Consider the following 23,225-nt stretch of genomic DNA (forward strand, 5'->3'; position numbering starts at 1 on the left):
CAAGATGAGATGATATACTAGTTAAATTCTCAAAAGATTTGAGATTGAGTATTTCAATTTGAACAAAGACTCCAATTGTCAAATAATGCAGAAGAATGTGAAGTTGACTTGATTCAATATAAAAAGTTCATTGGACAATTAATATAAGGTCGGACCTTACATGGCATGAAATCCTTTGCAAAATATATATTTTTAGTAAGTGTAAGAAGAAATTCATTTTTAATTAGAGAAGCAATAATCTTCTTGGTGCTTAAGAAAAGAAAAAGTAGTAAAATCATTTCAGAATGTGTGTGTGTGATACTAACAACATTTCGACATAGTAAAAACCACTTTTAAACTAAGATTAAAATCTCACCTTAGTCTATAATATTGTCGATGTGGGACTCATTATTTTGTTATAGAGTATGGCTTCAATCAATCACTTGGTGTTATAGAGTATGGCTTCAATGAATCACTTGGTGTTATAGAGTATGGCTTCAATCAATCACTTAACTTGCGTTTAGAGGTTCCGTTAATAAAAATATGATAGTTCAAAAATAAAACATGTTAGTTTATATAATAGTTTATGAGATGATTCAAGTAAGATATTTGAACTGAAACAAATATGTAATTCAAAGTAATTGCTCAGGCGATAATAAAAGTTAACAATATAGCGAATATTATAAATGAGAAAATTTGAACTGGAATTGGGTGGGGGCCGCGCGAACGCAGGCCCCCTCAGCAACAAATTATGATGTAGGCTCCACCACTTGGGTAGACCTTAGGAAAGCACCCCTCCTAAGTGCAATGGAGGTCACAATCCTAGGCCATGGGCCTTCATGATCACCCATCGACCCCATCCAGGTAAGTATGTTGCAACGTTGCATATCACTTTTTATTTATAACCTTCTATCACATTGCATAGGTACAACACTATCGATGTGGGACTAAATGGCTGCTTACAATTTTTTAACAATGCACTAGTCACACTTGAGATCCTTTTTACTTAGAGCTGCGCCCAAACTATTTTTTCTTCTTAAAGCACATGTTTTATCATAGATTAATCAACTGTTATAGGCACTACCTTTGAAACATCCATATCAACAAATCTTGCAATAAAAGATGTTCCAATTTCAAAGCCAACGTTCACTGTTTTCTTCTCTTACACTTTCTTTACATTTTTTATCCAATATTTCTCACAATAATATTACTATACAAATTAGCTCAGTTACCATTAAACAGTAGTTTTTTAGATTCAACAGCAAGTCTATTGTCTCTTGGTGAGAAACACACAATATATAAATGCTAGTATTTATTTGATAACTATGACCTGATGCCATTTCCCTTAGTATCTGCTTATCTTTGAATATGCTTCAACTGTTCCATAACCTGTTTTTTCCAATTTATTTACTACAACTTTCAGTCATTGTTTGTGGATTCATACCAAATATTCATATGGTGCTGTGTGTTTGTGTGTTTGAGCTCTTATTCCACTTCAATGTTCCATTTTGATTATTAATCCAAGAAGTTTAAGTATATTTACATGCAGACACTTTCCTTGTGTACACCACTGCATCCTTCTCTTCAATTCTAGGTAATTTTTCAGTAATTTCCCCCATCAGTTCCTCAAAAGCAAAGCTGTGATAGTTCTGTGTTTGAAATTTTTGTAGATGTATATCAGTACAGTCGATGAGTTTTATAATATTGTTCACTGTGATTATCCAATAACACTAGTTATCATGATGTTTCAAAATTTTGCAAGTTGTATTTAGATTTTCGGGTTATTGTTGTGTGCAAGTTATGCAATCGAATTTTATTTAACGAAATCAAGTGCACAAGCTGTCTCTGATGCTATGTAGCTGCGCCGTTGCCATGATCACCAATACAATAGGTTTGTGAACAACGTAGGTTCGATTTCTTCATTACATCATGTTATTTGGTTTTATACTCTTCTCATGATATTGTGATTTTCCAATCAATGTAATTGTAATTACTTGATTTACTAGGGACTAGATTTCAATGACAGGGACTAGATTGCATTAGTCAAGCTATTTTTCATTACTCAATTTCTTTTTTCTGCATGTAAGAGGTGGGCGTAATAGAAAGTTAGAAACAACGTCAATTTTTCGATTGCCAAAAAGAAGAATGGGGATGGCTGTGAATCTCAACTTATGATGACCGTAATTTTTAATATGACAGCACCAAGATGTTAATTTGAACCGTTACTCGATGTCCGGCCTAGAAGACCACTTTACAGGACCCTTGCACCCTTGCATGTAACAGATATCAACTTCTAGGACCAAGATGTTAAAAATGAATTTGAAAGCAATATAAAAAAATATTGGCTCAAACAAAAATGTAGGAATATAAACATCTTATCTATAAGTGAGATCAATTTTCCTCAATTTTTATTCGAAAATCGTAAACAAGTGAGTTGAAATTGAAATATGTTAATTTTCAAGACAATATTACACAGGATCGAGGACAGAGCATAAAACTAATTTCTGCCAAACAATTTTGTTCTTACTCTCTTCAGCTGAACAAAAAGATTCTCTTTAGTTCTGCCTAAGTACATCCCAAAAATTGCAGACTAACAAACTCAAGCAACTATTTGGCAAAATATCTCATCCTGACATTTGATTATTGTGAGCGATTCCGCAGTCTAGTGCATTTGACGGCTTGATCTGAACCAAATAAAACTGAGCACGAGTCTAGATCCATTCAGGCATATATGTGCACCTATAACAGACAAGGCTTCCTTGCAGTTTAATATCTAGCCTCTCAATTCTTTCAATCCTTTCCACAGCACCTACATAAATAAATGTTAAGAAGCATAAGCTGATAAATTTTGAAAAATTTATCACAAATAACACCCTGCTAGTATATTGAAATTCAAAACAGTTGGAGGAAAAAAAGATGTTTTCACCTTTTTCAATAGAAAGGAATTAAAAATAAAAACTGAAAAATGATGAGTTATGTTTATAAATAGACATGCAATAGTTTTCACACTATGATACTGATACATACATATTAAAACACCAAATCCTAATTTTGAAAATATACAAAAACTAGTAAGAAATTATAGTTTTTTCTCAGTAAGAGAATAAGAAATTTAGTTTAATCATAACGGTCAGAGACATAAGAAATTAAAAAAAAAAGTTACTAGGAAGTAAACTAATTTAATATCTATAAAAAAATAGAAAAGCACTAACTTATTCTGTAACCCTTTTTGCTTAGCCATGTAAAGATGTACATTAAGTCCAGCTAGTATGTAAAAATTTGAAAAACCCCAAAAACTTTACCATGTAAAGATACTTAGCTTTTCTAATTGAGAAATATGAGTGAACTACTATAAAACAGAAAAAAGAGCAAGGAATTAGCTTGTTCTCAAAAGATTTTCTATATTTTGAACAGAAAGTAAATAAAAACCTTTTATATCTCTTCTTCGATCCACATGGACAGGGGGCATTCCTGCTAACTTGTCCACTTTTAGCCAAATTAGACCTTGCAAGATCCAATGGATTTGTACCGACCAGCTTTTGGAGCTAGAGAACAAGAAAAATAAATACGAATGGTTACACAGATTATTTGATACAGCAAAGTAATCCTCTTATCTCATCAGATTATGCATATGCTCATAAACCCACAAATACTTAGTTATCAAAGAAATTGATTATTGACTTTGGTTTGCATGCATTATATTATTTACATATAGGCACCCAAATCATGCAAACAATGAAACCAACTCTCAATGAAATATCAATACCAACAACAAAAAAGACAAAAAAATACATAACAGACACATAAACATGTATTTTTTTTAACTATGGTGTGATGTCTCACAATACATTTCCAGTAACATGAATCAACATCAAGGATACAGTTTGTGATGGATCTCAACAGAAGAACATAATGCATGGGTTTGGAAACTGCAATCATCACACTGTGACCGCGCGACACATCAAGCTACGCAGTGACATCATGACTTGACCACTGTCACTGGAATTTCAAACATGCTATACAATATATAGAATGCGTTGAGGCTAATATAAGCAATTAATATTGAGCAGTGTGGACTACATCCAAATTCACTGGCTTGACAGTCTAAAATAATTGTAAAACCAGTTTGTGAAGCAACCATTTCCACCATCAATTATCACAGAAAAAAATCACCGGCTAAACCCACGGCTTAGCACCTAGCTAGTCATACTGGTTTTAAATTGCAGTCCGCAACCGCAATTGCAGCCGCAATATTGCTGATGCGGTAGCCTCCGCAACTGCATCAGACCGCAATTGCGGTATGAATTAAAACCAGTGGTCCGACTGTTCATTATAAATCACATCAAACAACTTCGTCAATGTCTCTACAAGTATTTTCATCAAAACTTAAAATTTCAGAATCCAAAAAGTCAATTTACTTACAATGTAATGAAAATTCTTTACATAACATGTTTTTTAACTGTATACTTCAAACGCCTCCCAATTAAAATTCACGCCGCAATACGCATTGCAATAACCGCAATGAATGCGATTGCAACACCCCCAACCGCAACCGCATCCGCGGCCGCAATTTAAAACCATGAGATACAGATCCAAAATGTGCTCCTTTTTTCAAATGTAAAGATAAAAACGCCAAAGCAAGACCAATTTTCAAGTATAAAAACTAACATAAAAGCAATATTTTATATCTCTAATACGACAGTAAAAGTGCTAATTAAAGAGGAAGTTTACTTCAGCAATGTTTTTCGGCATTGGTTTTCCTTCTTTGTTCAACTCCTGAATCTTCTTCTGAGCTTCTTTAGCCCAAGTAAACTTCGCAAGTGCATTCTCCACATCAGCAATCGTGCAATTACAATGTTTCGCCGCTTCTTGTTTATGACTAGTCTTCAAATTCTAAACATAACAAACCAAAATCATCATAAACCCTAAAAAAAACAAATGTAGAAAATTCTAATAACAAATTCATACAACTTTCTACATTACAGTTTAATCTAAATAAAAAGATACCTCTCCGGTATAATCGAAAGCCGCGAGATATCGAATAATCGCTTCGTATTTCTCAAACGCAGTAGCGAAAGTAACTTCGCTGCTTCTTCCAACCATGTACTCTTTAAATGCGCCAATTTTTCTCGCTTTCTTCATTTCATCGGCGAAATCTGAAATCGGATGAGAAATGAAAACCTAAAAGTACGAAGAACGAGAAGAAGATGAGATTGAAGTGAGGGGAATGAAGTTACTGAGTAGCGTGAATGATCCGGAGGGGATTTGAGATGCGTCTAGTTGGGGTTGTTGGGGTTTTTGGGGTGTGAAGACGTTTTTGACCTTGTTGATCCATGAATTCTGAAGGTGGAGCGTGGTGAAAATTGAACGGTAGTGGTGATTGTAGTTTTTGTTTAAGAAATGACGATGGTGATTTGTGATTCTGGTTGAGATGCGAAATGCGGCCATTGAATTATTGAATTGATTCGTGTGATTTCGGGATTTTAGAAGGGAACAAAAGAGTTTCAAGGATCGTAATGTATCAATGAAAAATTTATCATAAATAACACCCTGCTAGTATATTGAAATTCAAAACAATAGAAAGGAATTAAAAATAAAAACTAAAAAGTTACTAGGAAGTAAACTAATCTAATATCTATCAAAAAAATAGAAAAGCAGTAATTATAGGTCAGAAAGCACTAATTTATTCTATAAACCTATTTGCTTAGTAAAGAGGTAGCATTAAGTCCACAGCTAGTGTGTAAAAATGTGAGAAACCCCAAAAACTTTATCAAGCAAAGATACACAGACTATTTAGCTTTTCTAATTGAGAAATAAGTGCAACTACTATAAAACAGAAAGAAAAAAAGTGTAAGGAATTAGCCTGTTCTCAAAACATTTTCTACACTTTGAACAGAAGGTGAAAAAACAACCTTTTACTCTTCTTTGAACCACATGGACAAGGGGCATTCCTGCTAACTTGACCACTTTTAGCCAAATTAGACCTTGCAAGATCCAATGGATTTGTACCTACCAGCTTTTGGAGCTAGAGAACAGGAAAAGTAAATATGAATGGTTACACAGATTATTTGACACAGCACAGTAATCCTCTCATCTTAGTTATCAAAGAAATGGATTATTGACTTGGTTTGCATGCATTTAGTTCACTATAGCCAACTTCAAATTCTTGATATAACGTCAAGTCATTTTAAAAATATTTTTACAATAAATCGGATGAAAAAGGGTTGGGTATACGTACTTGTCCATACCATTTTTTAAATACTCGGGTTATCGGTCGTGCTTAGTTTGTGGCTCAATACTTGTCTTCCTTTCAAAACACTTAAAAATAAACGAGTTTAATTCGGTCCTCATGAGATGAAAAAGAGAGGCCAAGATGCACCTATCCTTTTAGCTCCCGAGTATTCTGATTGTCAACCGTACTTAACTTGTAGTTAGATGCTTGTCTCCCTCTAAGTACCAACGATTAAACTCGCATCACAAATTTCATAAACAAAAACTTTTAGGATGAAAAAGAAAGGTTAGGATTCACTTGTCCTTTCAGCTCCTAAGTACTTGGATTGTCGATCACAATGGAAGAAGGACCAGGTGTTACCTCATGAATTTTTTTATTTTTTCCTGGGGTTGGTTTTGTAACCTTCCCGAATCTCAAGGAAATTGCACTCACATTAGCATTAGGGCCTTTTGGATTCACAATTGTTTGGGCAGGAAGTTGGTTTGATCCTTAAGCTTGTTGCATGGCATTCATTGAAGTGGCAAGCTGTCCAATTTGTGTCTACAAAGTCTGAATACTGGAATTTGTTCGTTGCTGAAATTGGAGATTGTTCACAATCATTTGCTTGACAAGATCCTCTAATGAAGGTCCGGAAGGTGCAGAGGTGGAGATTTGGGGAGTGGTATGTGGTTGTGGCAGGGGTATGACTAATTGTTGTTGGGTGGGTTGTTGGTTTCCATATCGAAGGTTTGGATGGTTCCGCCAATTGGGATGATATTTGTAGGTGGACAGATCATGAATGTTATACCCTTTATGATTGTTGCTTTGGTTGAAAAAGTTAGCTGCATATGCTTGAGGCAACTCAGTGACCGACTCATCTTGAAGAATATTACATGTGTCAGTTGGATGTTCAGTAGAAGTACAAATACCACACAACTTTGTTGCTTGAGATTTACTCACTGCCATTTGTTTCACTAAAGAAGTAAACTCTTCAATTCTGGTTTTTAGAGCCTTATTGGAAGAGGAAACCTGAATCTCATTCACACCTTTTGTTTGGACCATGTAATTATTTCTAGTTGTGAATTGTTGGGAGTTGAGTGACATGTTCTCAATCAAGACTTTGGCAACAACTGGAGTTTTATCAACAAGTGCTCCACCACTAGCAGCATCAAGAATGTTTCTATCCATTGGTAACAATCCCTCATAAAAATACTGAATAAACAGTTGTTCGGTAATCTGATGTTGAGGGCAACTGGATACTAATTGTTTGAATCTCTCCTAATACTCATCCAATGACTCATTTCCCTGTCTAATACCACATTTCTTTTCGGATTAATGCAACACTACAGGAAAATATCTCTCAAGGAAAACTTTCTTCAAATCATTCCAAGTTGTGACAGAATTCGGCTCAAGATAATATAATCAATCCTTGGCAGCACCCTGTAGTGAAAACTGAAATGCTCTTAGCTTGATGTGATATTCGGTGATTCCTTCAGGTCTCAATGATGTAGAGCAAACAACCTGAAATTTCTTAAGATGCTTATGCAAATCCTCACCTGCAAGACCACTAACCCTTGACAACAAGTGTATTAAACCAAATTTCAACTCAAAAGGAACAGTAGCATCAGCATATTCAATACATAAACCATTGTAATTCATATCAGGAGCAGCAAGTTGCCTTAGTGTTTTTTGTTCAACCATGTTATTAAAAGCAAGTTCAGAATCAGAATCAAATAAATTATGCAAATAGTCAGAATCAGAATCGCTAACGGGTGGTGAACTAGTGCTAGCCTGATTTTCTCTACAGCGTGCGTGCAAGGCTCTCTCTATCTCGGGATCAAAATCAAAAAGACCAGAACGACCAGACCTAGTAGCCAGAACTAATGCAACAACAAATGCGAAAATGCCAACAATGTCCCTATTAGGCAGAAACAAAAAGAAAGAAGAAATATGATCAAAATAAATTCAGAAAAATACAATAACACAAAATTTAATCTAATTAAGCGAAATAAGAATTTTGGATTTTTTTGGAATTTTTTCGAGACTACGAAAATAGTAAAAAAAAATCATAAAAAATAGAAAAAAAATATGAATTTGGGATATTTTTTTTGAATTTTCTGCTCCTAGTACACAAAACAGAATTTGAATCGGCCACAAATTTTCAGAAAATCGGGTTTTTTAGACCAGGTCGGACGAACGGACGCGAATTGGCCAAAATAGCAAATCGAAGGGGCCAAAACACTACAATCGACACCTATGACTCAACTAACGATTAAAAACAACAAAAATCCCCGGCAACGACGCCAATTTGATTTGTTGTCGCGCACGGGTCAAAACGAGTAATTAGAAAACTGTAGTTTAGCGGAAGCGACAACTCTAGTATTGTATCGCAAGGATTCTTGTATTATTGTTAACCGAATGAAATCGATTTAGGGGGAGTTTATGTTTTAGGGATCTATTTAGAAAACAAAGTAAATAAGTTATTAAAATAAGCGATTATAAAATAAGTCAATCTACTGTTTTCGGTTTCCGGCTAATCACTGGTTTTTACCTACCAATTCCCTAAGCGGCTTTAATCTCTATTCGATTCAATTTTGATTGACAAGCGCAATAGATATATGACAGAATTATATTCCTATATTCCGAATTAAACAAACGGATTAATACAATCGTGAATTAAGCAAACACGATTTACAAACGCGATTTAACGACAAAGCAACGAAAACAATGTTTAACAGTTAGGAATGCAATCATACGAATGTAATCAAAACCATTCAATAAAATACAAATTAAGCAAATTAATTTTCATAGAATAGAATTGAAAGAGAACGAAATTAAATTGATAGGATAAAACCTTAAAGCCTTGGAAATTTGGTTACAACATATTGACTCTAGAAGATTAGTTCCTCTTCATAATCACACAAAGCAAAAAGTTATCATGAATAAGATGTAATGTGCTACAGTACCGTGACTTCCCTTTTAAACAAAATAAGGGTTGCACTTATAATTCAAATTGGGCCGGAAAACATAAATTCGACCCAACAAATGGCCCAAAAGAAATTATTTCCTAAAGTATGAAACTTAAACGAATTATGTGAGACTTCTACACTTCGAATCAGCTTTTGGATTCAACACAAAAGTTGTATCTCCTTATCTTAGCTTTCCAGCGCATGTCATAAATCACAAAATGACATCCTGTAGCTCAAGTTATGATCCGAACAGTGAGCAGATATCAAATAACCGCTAAAACTGAAAATATCAAACGAAAATATATTAAAGGCGAACATGAACTTAAATCTAAAAAAATAATAAAATAGTAAAATAAGCAAATAAACTAGAGAAATGCCTAAGTACAATTATAGAAGAATATGTGTCGCATCACGCGAAAAACCGGCGGGAAAACAAGAACAACAGAGTCGCCACCGTGCGTTATTTATCCCAAAAAAGGGAAAGGAAACGCTCAGAGTAAACCTGGAAAGAACATGGTCTCGCGACCAAAGAGAATGGGTTCGGGAGTCGGTTATGCGAAGGGAAGGTATTAGCACCCCTACGCATCCGTAGTACTCTACGGGATCCACGCACAAAAGGAAGGAAAATGGTTGCTATAACACTGCTCACACACACACACACTGGCTGAAAGAGACACAAGAAAACAGACTGAAACTGACTCGGCAGGATATCGCATCCTGGGCCTACTTAGTCTATCAGGCATAGACATCAGAGTCGAAGTAGTTCGGACTGGGGAAACGACACATGCTCGCTAGGATGTCGCATCCTATGCATACGTATCTCCTCGGACGAGAGAAGAATCAGAGCATTCGTAGCTCGGCTGACACGCACACAAACAAACACAGGCAAAGGCAAACGTGGAGCCTGACTGCCAATCACTGGACTTACATCAGCATCCGAACCAAAACACACACAAGGAGGCAAACGTGGAGCCTGAATGCCAATCACTGGGCTTACATCAGCATCCGAACCAAAAACACGCACTAACACTGGAACCCGAATGCCACTCGATGGACTTACATCAGCTTCCACGCACACAACAACACAAAACAAAGACACAGGCGCCCGGAGAGATCTGCTCATCTCCTGCCTACGTACCTCATCTGGTATGAGGATCAGGGCGACGTAGTTCCCCTACGGAGGGACAAAGGACTAGCCTAACCAGATAACAGAGGGAGACACAACTAGGGAGACTACGACTCGAGCCTAGATGTTATCATGCAAAATCAACCCTAAGTTAAGGTTTCTAGCTAACTGGCACAGGGAGCCAGCCTATCCTAAACATGACTTGCACAGGAAGCAAGCCACACGCACACCTAACTTGCACAGGAAGCAAGCCAAGCAAAACCTAACTTGCACAGGAAGCAAGTCAAACAAACCCTAACTTGCACAGGAAGCAAGTCAAACAATCCTAACTTGCACAGGAAGCAAGTCAAACAATCCTACAAGCACAGATAGCACACACTATACACAAGCAAGTGGCTCAAACAAGGGTTAGGTTTTAGTCGAGGGGTCATATCAACCTCAACAAACAAACCTCTGGAACTGGGTAAATGTTGCTCTTAACCTTGCCATTGAGGGGCTAAGGTGAAGCAGATGAAAGGTGAGTGAAGATGAGACTTCACAACTCTTATCCCTGGCCTGGGAGAGCTCAAGACAAGAATGTGTGGGTTCAGAATGTGGGAACCCTTCTACACACTTAAAACTGACTCAACTGTACAATTGTACAAGATCTTGGGTTTGTATCTGCAATGCATCAACACAGTGGTGTGAGCAAAGCAGATGACACACTGAATAGCAGGGGATAGGTTGCATATCCCTTGGGTTCTGCCAATTGCCTCTTCACTTAGGAGGTCTTTGACTCTATGCAAGGACAAAATTAAACATCCACAAACATTGCCTCTTAAGGAGGACTTCAGACAGTTGCCTGGCCAAGTAACAGGCCAGGTCTTCCAGACTACATGAAGATTAGAAGCATACCTCAATGCAAATTGCTTATACAAGCAAAGCAAAGCAAAGTTCACAAGGAACTAAAAGCAACTAAAGTACCTGAAATCAGTCAAGCACAGTTAGTATACAAGTCAAAGTTAAATCAAAATGAAACAGATATCAACCAGTCAACACAAGCAAGTGAATGTGCAAGGCACTGGGCTTAAGGCATGTGAGCCAAGCCACCTACAAAACAAAACATGTTAGTCAATGAAATTTAAGCAAGCTCAATCAAAAAGAAATGGTCTCATTGGTCATTTGTTGGTCAACCTGAAAACACAAGCTCAAAAGTGAGTAACAGGACCACTAGGGCAAGCCTAGGGTCAAAAGAGAATAAGAAAGTCAAAACAGCAAGGGACAAGCATCCAAAATCATGTTCAAACAATTAAGAAACACAACCAATTGGGTTCATGTGCATATCAATCACTATCACCATTTCATGAACAAATTAGGTCAAGGTATAGCAAACAGAAGCTCATAGGAGTCAACAGCAAGACTTAGCTCAAAAGTCAACTCAAACATTTCCAAAAATCACCAAATAAATCATGATCAATCACAACCCACAGCATGGTAAGCATGTCAAATTTCATCTCATTTGGACAAGTGGAAGGCAGTCAATGAAAATCAGAAAGTCAAAGCAATTTTGAACATGCTCAATGAAGTCAACCAAACATGCATCAACTTAGAAAAATCATAAGTCAGAGGTGGTGTATGATAAATGAATGGGACCAAAACCATGGCAAAGATGAGGATGTCTAGTTATCTCATGTAAAATTTCATGTCCATCCAATAAAGTATGAGAATTTCACAAATGAAATGGGAACAAGTGTCACAAAAAGTCAACATATGACTAGACAGGGGAGAAAATCCCAAACAATTAGGAAATGCCACAAATAAATCCAAGAAAATTCCCATGTAAACTAGACATACAAGAGTAGGTTCATGCAAAAAATCAGATCAATTGGAGGTCAAGAAGCATGGTAATGAAAATCATGAAGTTGGACATCAATGGTGTGACACAAATTGTCACACCCTAATTCAAAAATTCATATCTCACAAACCAGCAATGATAAATTCACAAACTCTACACCAAATCACCATGAGTGTGTCTAGTTTAAGCACAAAAAATTTGGGAGCCATTGGATAAAGTATCACCATTTCACAAATGTTTTGGCAAAGTGTACAAAAATTGGTCACATGTCACAAACCCTAACACCAATTAAAATCCATTGATCACAAAATTCTGGAAAAAATGTGATAAAAAGGTAGAGATCATGATGAACACAACACAAAAAATCCCATTAAATTTGGATCAAAATTGAACAAGTTATGATTTTTGTAAGATGAAGATCACAAATGAAATAAAAATGGAAAAAATAACATGGTTCAATGTGACATGGGGCCCGGGGGTGGCATTTTTGTAATTCCTCCTCCCACTTAATCAGACGCGGTCGTTTAGGGCCAGAAAATGAAATAATTTGATTGGTCAGTAGACCAAGGCCATGCAACGTGTGAAAGGGACACAGAAAATCTGGGCAGGGTTTGGATAAATTAGGGTTTTTGCTACAGGAACCATGTTCATCTCTTCCCAATTCGTGCTCAACAATTTTTTTCAGAAAATTCAATTGAATACACAGACATGATCATTGAGCAACACACATCAACATTCCAAACTCCATTTTCATCAAGCAAGGCCCTCCAAATGATGATTGGTGAAGGTCCTTTGGCTTGTGGATGCTTGGTTTGGCCTCATACAAACTCTGCCATGGCTGATGCCTCTTTAAAACAGTGCTAGAAAAGGTGCTTACAGGTGTGAAAAGGTGATTGCAATGAGTTTAGAAAGGTGTTTGGATGATGTACCAACAATCTCCAAGTCCAGTTCTTTTGAAGTTTTTGAAGATTTTGGAGAATGGCCAAAAAATGAGTTTGAGAGAGAGTGAGATTTCTGTTCAGACCAAGTGGTTTGTGTGGCTGCTAGTGGTTTCAAAATGATGAAAGGATGGTGAAAATAACAATGCAAGGCTTAGTTCTCTTTGAGTTCTTGACTGGTTTTTGAAAATGCCCAGAATGTGATTTTTTGAGAATGAGTGAAGTAATGCTTCTTGCTGTCAAATGTGGTTGCCATTAGTGTTCTCCTTTGACAGAAAATGATGGTGTATGTCTGCTATGAGAAGTACCAAGCATGACAAGGTTTTTTTCTTTTAGAAGCTCTTTGACAGATTTTTGCAAAAGTGCCAAAGTGAAGTTTTTGGAGAATGTCCATTCTGTTGTTTTTTGGCAGCAACTAGGGTTACTAAGTGACAGAAAATCATCTCCTGAAATTCTGTTTGAAGGTACCAAGTATGGTTCATGAAAGTATGGATAGATATGGTGAAAGTGTACTTTTCTTCCAATGTTCAAGCAAACTAGCATGGGCTGTATGTACTGCATAATTTTGACTTTGTAACATGACCAAAACCAAATTTCTGAGCTATTTCAATTGGCCAAATGGTGAGAAAATGATTATATCAAAAAGTCAACCCTTGGTCAAACTTGAATTTAAATGAGACAAGTCAAAAAATGCCATTTTGATTGGCAAGGTTTTGGTGTATGAAATTTATATTTTTGGAAAGAGGGGATCAAATGTGACTTGTAGGAAAAAACCCCACCCAAATTGGCCAAATGGTTTGGGAGATATGGCCTTTTGAAGTTCAAGATTTTCTGAAATCGATTCGATCATAACTTGCCAACCACACATGGGAATTGAGAGTTCTTGGACTTTTTGGAAATGGGAGAACAAGATCTTCAACTTTCATGTTGGGCAAAAATTCATTTGAAGCTTGTATCATGATGTAAGTTTGAGGATCAAGACTTTCCATTTTTGGTAAGTTTCAGTTACAGGTCCAGTTTCCATTTTTGGAAATTTCTGATCTGGCTTCAAATTCTTCCATGATGGTGTTTGACATGATATATGAGGCCTATTTGGACATGACTGAGCTCTCTCAAACCAATTTCCATCATCAAATCACTGATTAAATGGACAGTTGACCAACAGTTGACTTTTAGGGTTTCTGACTGACTGTGCATTGACTGATGACCTCTGAGCCTCCAATCTTTGACCTAATCACTTCAAATGGATCCCCAAGTCATGTGAACATGTTGGACCAACCCTAGGGCCTTGGCTCAATGAGAATTGTGCTTGCTTGCTTGACTGACTGATCTCCTGATCAGTTTGACCTAATTTCTTGATTGGCTTGCACTTGAGGCAACTGGGACAATGCAATGCTATGCAATGGATCATGATATGCTATGACCTAATATGAGATGGTATGTACAATGATAGGTGCAAATTTGAGGTGCTACAGCTGCCCCTATTCAATCAGCTGGGAACCCGAATGGATGATAGCAGCGGCTGTCAGACTTTCAGGGTAACCAGGGATTGAATACCAAGAACCGTAGAATTTGCACAATAGGGATCCACCAATGGAAACGTCCACTGGGATTTGATTTTTATTACTGGGTATATATTTTTTTTGGTTTTGTTTTCAAAGGGTACGGCCACATCCAGACATCGCAACGACGATGAATGGGAAAAGAAATCACAACTAGATGCCAACGGACAACTAGGAAAAACTCGACGTTTACCGAGACCAACGGAGAGGTGACCAGACGTTATTGAATAACTGGAAGGGATACAACCATACGTCAACGGACGAAATAGGAAAAACTCGACGTTTATCGAAACCAACGGAGAGGTAACCAGACGTTAATGAATAACTGGGAGGACTCGGCCAGACATCAACGGATGAATGGGAGAAAACTCGACGTTTACAGACATCGGAAGATGATGTTTACAGACACCAAAAAGATCGACCAGACATTTACAGATGAATGGGAATACTCGACGTTTACGGACATCGAAAGATGATGTTTACAGACACCAAAAAGATCGACCAGACATTTACAGATGAATGGGAGGACTCAACCAGACATCGACGGATGAATGGGAGAAAACTCGACGTTTACAGACATCGAAAGATGATGTTTACAGACACCAAAAGGATCAACCAGACATTTACTGATGAATGGGGATACTCGACGTTTACAGACATCGAAAGATGATGTTTACAGACACCAAAAGAGATCGACCAGACATTTACTGATGAATGGGAAAACTCGACGTTTACAGACATCGAAAAAATGATGTTTACAGACACCAAAAAGATCGACCAGACATTTACTGATGAATGGGAATAAGAGAAACACAACCAGACGTCAACGGACGAATGGGAAAAAACTCGTCGTTTATCGAAACCAACGGAGAGGTAAGTCCACATGGGGAGGGTACAACTAGACATCACCGGATGACTAGGAAAAACTCGACGTTTATCGACACCAACAGAGAGGAGTAATGGAGATAATGAACACAACCAAATCATCAACGGATGATCGGGAAAAACTCAACGTTTATCGACACCAACGGAGAGGAGTAATCTTCACTAGGGAAGGGATAACGATGTTACGAACATCGAAAGATGATGCTTACAGACATCAAAGAAAACCAGACACTTACGCACGACTGGGAATCACCGAAAGATGGTGTTTACCGACACCAAGGAAACAACACACACGGGTGCTGACAGGGTATACTAACATTCTCAAGATGACCGGGCAAGGCTGAACACTTGCAGGGGGTCTCACTGGGGAGAAACAAACTTTTCTTTCACCAACGGACGAAGAAATAAATCTCTATGGGAATTATAAACACCAAATGTTGACTGGAGCAACTGTAGCCAATGCGTTGTACAGGTTGGATAAAAATCCGTCTCTGCAGGGGATACGGTCTGGTGAGGTTTCGAACACATGAATGCATATGTTGGAATTTTTCTATAGCGTAATGCTCCATTTATGAATGGAAATGCTACACGATTTTTGAGGATGCAATGATCACTACATGCAAAATGCAAATGAACCCTGGCTAGGGAGCCAAAAAGATCGGATACTCCGACTCTGTGGGGAGACTCTGACTGAGGAAATACTCTGCGGGGAACTCTGCTTGGGGAATGGTACAGCGACTTCATTGGGAGAAAGGCCCAACCAATCCTCAGACAGGATAGACTCTGCTTGGAGAAAATCTGTTACTCCGCTAGGGATAACCCACGCGATCCATAGGTAGAATCAACTCAGCTGGGGATGCCGATATCAGTCTACTACAGAAACTCGTCCAATCCACTGGTAGGATAAACTCTGCTGGAGAGATAAATATTACTCCACTAGGGACGACCCAACCAATCCATATGTAGGAGAATCACTGCTGGAGATGTATTTCATTGAAACCCGCTCCACTCGGGGAACTTGCTGAGGAAAAACCACACCATTCTGCTGAGGAGGACGATCCTAGTGGAGAGAACAACTATAGTGGTGAGAGTAACAACTCCGTTGAGGATGATAACACGTCATATCATACTGGAGATGAATTCCCACAAACCTGCTTGGGATAAGCACTCACGGCCATACTGGAGATAATAGCATCACAAAACCAATTGTTGGGGAACATAACTGCCAGGCGCTCAACGGGGATTCTCAACTGGGGAAATCTGCAAGCACAGGCCTGCTGGGGGGGAGCAATCCTTAGATCTGCTGGGGAAAGAAGGTACTGTCCACAGGCATCCCTGCAGGGGAAATAACTCTGATAGCTTCAATACTGGCTTGGGCTGGGGACGTGATAACCTTCAGGCTTGCTGAGGAGACAACGATCTCGAATCTGCCAGGGAGATCACACTCTTAATCCTCTGGGGAGATACAGCTTGTTTGACAGGGATGCCGGTCGATTCGTCGAACACTGGTACTCATCATCCACCCATAGTGTTGACTTTCCACTTTTAAAAACTCCCAGACTCTTCTGGACTTTTCTGCTCCATCATCTTGTATTCCCAACTCGTCCGTACTTCACGGAGGTTGAACTCTTGGGATTCATACATACTTTCCAATCATCAGACCTTGAAGAGTCTTCTTGATTATCTTTCCAGGATCGTCGTCGTAATCCTTCACTGTCTTTTCACCGTTCAACTATCCGTTGCCCCTGATCAGGCTCTGCACAAGAGATCGTCAGATACAAACGTGCCCCAGGTATGCCCCAGGTGTTCTGATATTTCAACACTTAGGTCACTCAGACTTCCAAGTAAGATTTCCAGATTTCAATCTCACAAGCATGCATCAGAAGGGACCTCTATGTTTCAAAATGCAAATATTCTTATCAAAATAAACGGATGTTTTCGTAATCAAAACGGTAATGACAACAAAACAAAATTATTTGACTGAACACACGCTTTATTTGACTGTAATAAAAGAGGGCTCACAATTGAGCGACACACCGGAAGCAAACCCTGGAAAGAGGTGATTGCACACAAAAAAATCTATCCTAATGGCAACGTGAAACTGTGATCTCATTGGGTTCCAACTCAGTTACACCTCATATGTCCTCAGGACTTTCCGCACCTTCTGTCTTCTGAACAAGACGCTTCCGATCGGTCTCTGTCGGAGATTATCCAAGTCATCATGAGCACGAATGATCACGCTAGACGCAGTTGTTCATTTCATTCCCTCTTTTGCCTGGACCGCCCTTTCGGGTTTCAGTCCACCGGGATACCCTTTTTTACCCAAGTCGCCCTTGCGGGTTTTCAACTTGCCGGGTGTATATTTCTTTTCTTTTATTATCCCTAACTTTTGCCCGAACCTTTCTCTTTTTTTCTTGGTTCGCCGGGATGCCCATTTTTGCCTGGACTCTTTTATTCTTTTTGTCCAGCGGGTTTCTTTCACGAAGTATTTTCTAACTGCGTCCGCATTCACAGGGGATGGGAAATCGTCGTCATCCGTGGTTATCAACAACATGGCCTGGTCTGAGAAAACCTTCTTGACCACGGATGAGACACTCCTAATTGTTTATCCATTTGCCCCACGATCGTCTTGAGGAGGAAGGGTCCTTTTTCAATACCAGTTCTCCCACGTGGTACGCACAAGGTCACACTTCTCGGTTAACAACACGCTTCGTTCCTTGGGGTGCAACTGTCCCATGTCAAGTAACTGTCAGCCCTTTTCCTCAGCTGGATCCAACGTGTCATTCTGTGTCCTTATCCATTCAATCTTCTCTGATTTCTCACACATCTGTGAGGAAGACACTGCCCCAGGTAGATGCACATCCCTAGGTTCAATATCCAGGATACAGACTTTATGTTCAGCCACCATTGTTGGTGCAACCAACTGTGATCCGGGAAGCACTAACTTATTCACCTCATCTCCTTCCCCTCAGACATCGGAATCCGTTCGGATTCGGGGTCAGACCCCTCCTCCGGGATCAGTCACTCTCAATCTTTCGATTTGAGTACCTCGAGATGTCCTCATCAGGGACCTCAAACTTCCTTGGTTGATATCCTTTCCATGGGTTGCTACTAGCTTCTCAAACACATATGTGATCAGATCCATTTTGGACATCCACAAAGTGGTATGGATTAGCATACACTGTCTCAGTCGGCGAGCAGCCTATGCCGAAGTACATCAAGTTTTTTCGAACAGTGAGTGTATTGTTTCACAGTCGATAAACTTTTTGCTTAGGTAAATTGCATACTCTTTTCGACAAGACTAGTCATGCTGACTCAATACGCACCTCGTAGACCCCTCGAGGGTTATCAAGTACCGGATTAACAGTTATTTCTTTCACTGAGGTATCGGAATCAGAGGTTCCTACAACTTACCCTCCTTTTTTTTTTTTTTTTTTTTTTTTTTTTTGCAGGATCGACCTCGATTCCTCTGATTCGCTCACAACAAGCCTCGGTAGCTTGATGGACAACACTCCATAAGTGCACTGATTCAGACTCAAAAGTATGAGTTATCTCAACCGGTCAAACAACTTGCCCCAAGTCTACCGGATGCCCCTGTTCTGCTTGGGACTTTGTCATCATGTCATCAACATGGCATTTGCTTTCACGATGAATCATGTCACGAAACAAAGTCACCGTAGACCTCTGATACGTGGCACCGGCCTCATGTGACGGAACGACATCAACTTAGACCAAGAAGGTACCCCTCGTGTGATGGACCTGGTTTACTCCATATCATCTGGCAACAATTCAATCTGGTCTTGGCCAAGAAGCCATCCATGAAGATAAACACTGAGACCTGAGCCATATAATCAACCAATACCTCATTGTGATGTACCGGGAATGCATCTTTCTGATTAGCTCTGCTCGCATCTTGATAGTCTATTCACACCTTCTCTCTTTCTCATCCTTTGTCGGCCTCAGCTTTTGCTTTCTAACCTCGGCGGAGCTTGTAGTAACAATCTTGAATCGCTCCTCGTGCGGTTGAATCACCTTCTCCTCTTGTTTCAATGACCTGGCTAATTCCAGCAAATCACAATCTTCTTCGCCTTTTTCCTCTGGCATGATAGGTCGAATTGTCGAAGTCATACAGAGGTGTAACCAAATCGTTATCGGTGAGATCAGGAGAGTAATCACTTTGGAACGAGACAAAATCAAAAGGAAAGAGAATGAAAAAACGTTGCCATTTTTATTTGTTTTTTTTTCCTTTTTTAAATTGCAAAATTAAATGAAAAACAGGGAACACCGCTTTTAACTACAAAAACATCCATTCATTACTGATGCAAAATGTTGCATAATGAAACACATGAGATGGCCCTTACAATGGACCATTACGTTTCGGGCAAAACGTATGGCTTTCATGCAAACAAAAATTGAAAAACAGAAATACTACTCTTCAGAATGAGTGACAGTGATGCTTTTGGAGGCCTTCCAGTTTCCTGGTACGCACGACTTTATCCACAACTCGAGTTCGCGGTCGCTGTCAACATCTTCACCCACTGAACGGGCATGACCAGGATCCAACATTCCTGCACTGACGAAGGCGTACAGTGGACGACATCCTCTGTCTGGTCTAGATGACTCCAAATCCGGCTGATAACCGACTCCAAACATGTCTGCTTTTACCACGATGTCAATGATCCTCCCCCAGCCTTGGGCCTCTTTGTTCTTCACCACTTCCAGAGCTTGTTTATAAGAAGAAATAGGCAACTTCTTCTTTCTCTCAGCAGCAAAGGCATTCTCCACCTGGACGGTTTCAACTTCCAGACTGGGTGCTTCACATCTTTCATTGTCCATTTCTACTTTCTTCATCTTCTGGGTCGGGTCTTCCATCAATACACACCTTTCTGTAGTGATAGTCGCACAAGCATTATCAACAGCAGGGAAAGCTCCATCCCGTAGCAGAAGTTTTGGAACCATAGCCATTGGACCTTTTAGCTGACCCTCTTCAATCACTTCTATTCCTTTCTTGACCTTTTTCATCATCTTTACCTTTACTGGTCCCTGCCTGAGTACGGGGTTGACATCCTTATTCATTATCTGTGCCAAGCTGATAGCCTTGGAGTCCACCAGATCTTGGACAATATGCTTAAAAGCTCTGCAACCTTCAATGTTGTGTCCGGGTGCCTCAGAGTGGAACTCGCACTTGGCATTCTCATCATAGTTTGCATGCCTCCGCTGCTGTTCTATCGGAATCAAAATCCTCGGTCGAACTAATCCCAGATCCCTCAACCTTTGGAAAAGAAGGGCATAAGTCACAGGTGGTTCCTCAAACTGACGATCCCCATTCTTCTTCCTCACCCGGCTCTTAGCTCCCGGTGTCTTCTGTTGAGGTGGCAGTTGTTGCTGTTGAGCAGGTGGATTGCTGACAGGAGTGATTACAGTGGCGGCATAAGGATGATAACGGTCTTTACTACGTTCTTTCTTTGCAGGCACACCAACTGGCTCAACTTCCCTCTTGAACGGACCACTGTCGGAGGATTTCCTTGCTACAGTACTAGAAGGTTTGTTCACTTCGGAGGACGGAGCCTTCCCCTGAACCTTCTCTACTATCAGCCATTTCTCAATCTTTTCCAATCTCTCAGACATGGCTTTCTGTCCCAAGGCAAGCCTTTGCACAACACTGAACAACTCCCTCATCATCTCTTTCAGTTCAAGGATATCGGCGTTGGGAAGATCCATCAGCTTGGATTTGTTGACCCCCAGCAGGTTATCTGAAAAGACGAGCTATGTGCACCGGTTGAATACTGAAACCTACAAAACAGCAAACGGGTTAGTATGACTCACACATGCAATGTCTGTCCGTACTAGGAATATTCAGTCCTCTTTTTTTCTGGTTTCATCGAGACAGATAAAATTTCATCAACAACATTTTGACATCTGGATGTCTCTCAACCGGGGTTTTTAATTTAAAAATAATGGACCCTGAGTACGGACAGACATGAGTTGAATGCAGATGAATGCGAGATGATATGATGCAAATGCATGAATGCAGGCCTTTGTGCCACCAAGTCAACTGTAGACCCTCTGCTTTTCTGAACCAGTCATATCTGTGGGATCAAGTCACCATAAATCCAACTTGGGGGGTTCCGAAATAAACGGAACCGGAGATTATATCACTATCTTCACAGGAACAAACACTGAACGGGTGACAAACGGATCCTCTGAACAAGTACTCTCAAATCAGCCCGGGGATCCGAAATAAACGGAACACGCTGATAAACCATGGACAGAACTCTGGCGTCCCAGAAATAAATGCCCCATAATTCACAGTCATCATCAGTACCAAGAGTCACCAACAAATCACCAACCAATCAGCAACTGTACCTGTAATGATCAAACCCTCCCCACTCACGGGTGTTATCTAGGCCAGGGTAAAGTCGAAGAGAAACATAGCATAAATAACCTTTCGCAGAACACCATCATATACACACCTGAAGTATGTAACGACAATATCCCACCAGGGTCTGAACTGCTCGTGATATCAATGTTCCGCTAAGTGGCGCAATACCACCCGCTTCCCATGAATCACTCTATTCCTAGGTTCCCTAGATTTCACTCATAGCCTGGGTATTGGGCCTTTTACCTCATGTAACTCCCACCCCAACAGAGAGAAACAGACAACCAGCCAGGTAAACAGATGAATATGAATGCAAACATAATTACAAACATAAATGCAAACAATAGACAATGAATGCAAACAGTAAATAATGAATGCAATAAATAAACACAGCACAAAGCAACCAAACCCTAACCTAGAGAGCGCTAGGAGAGACTCGCTTAGGGAAGATGGACCAGCATAGGTCAACTTCTCTTAGTCCCCAGCAGAGTCGCCAGCTGTCGCATCACGCGAAAAACCGGCGGGAAAACAAGAACAACAGAGCCGCCACCGTGCGTTATTTATCCCAAAAAAGGGAAAGGAAACGCTCAGAGTAAACCTGGAAAGAACATGGTCTCGCGACCAAAGAGAATGGGTTCGGGAGTCGGTTATGCGAAGGGAAGGTATTAGCACCCCTACGCATCCGTAGTACTCTACGGGATCCATGCACAAAAGGAAGGAAAATGGTTGCTATAACACTGCTCACACACACACACACTGGCTGAAAGAGACACAAGAAAACAGACTGAAATTGACTCGGCAGGATATCGCATCCTGGGCCTACTTAGTCTATCAGGCATAGACATCAGAGTCGAAGTAGTTCGGACTGGGGAAACGACACATGCTCGCTAGGATGTCGCATCCTATGCATACGTATCTCCTCGGACGAGAGAAGAATCAGAGCATTCGTAGCTCGGCTGACACGCACACAAACAAACACAGGCAAAGGCAAACGTGGAGCCTGACTGCCAATCACTGGACTTACATCAGCATCCGAACCAAAACACACACAAGGAGGCAAACGTGGAGCCTGAATGCCAATCACTGGGCTTACATCAGCATCCGAACCAAAAACCACGCACTAACACTGGAACCCGAATGCCACTCGATGGACTTACATCAGCTTCCACGCACACACAACACACAAACAAAGACACAGGCGCCCGGAGAGATCTGCTCATCTCCTGCCTACGTACCTCATCTGGTATGAGGATCAGGGCGACGTAATTCCCCTACGGAGGGACAAAGGACTAGCCTAACCAGATAACAGAGGGAGACACAACTAGGGAGACTACGACTCGAG

General features: G+C 39.8%; 1 protein-coding gene and 1 non-coding gene across 2 annotated transcripts; both read right to left on the reverse strand.

Annotated features, from left to right (window-relative positions):
• Positions 1–690: 690 nt before the first annotated feature.
• On the reverse strand, positions 691–851 carry LOC127132878 (U1 spliceosomal RNA). The gene has a single exon (XR_007806884.1). It is a non-coding gene; the product is annotated as a U1 spliceosomal RNA (small nuclear RNA).
• A 1,514-nt stretch (positions 852–2,365) lies between these two features.
• Positions 2,366–5,859, reverse strand: LOC127132303 (uncharacterized). Its single transcript, XM_051061214.1, has 5 exons — positions 5,217–5,859; positions 4,987–5,135; positions 4,711–4,872; positions 3,409–3,524; positions 2,366–2,788 (listed from the first exon to the last, which is right to left on the reverse strand). Exons 1-5 carry the CDS (start codon positions 5,425–5,427, stop codon positions 2,770–2,772), a joined length of 657 nt encoding a protein of 218 aa, XP_050917171.1. The 5' UTR covers positions 5,428–5,859; the 3' UTR covers positions 2,366–2,769.
• Between the last annotated feature and the right edge of the window lie 17,366 nt (positions 5,860–23,225).

The sequence above is a fragment of the Lathyrus oleraceus genome, chromosome 3 (assembly GCF_024323335.1).
Source record: "Lathyrus oleraceus cultivar Zhongwan6 chromosome 3, CAAS_Psat_ZW6_1.0, whole genome shotgun sequence".
NCBI classification, from domain to species: Eukaryota; Viridiplantae; Streptophyta; class Magnoliopsida; order Fabales; family Fabaceae; genus Lathyrus; species Lathyrus oleraceus.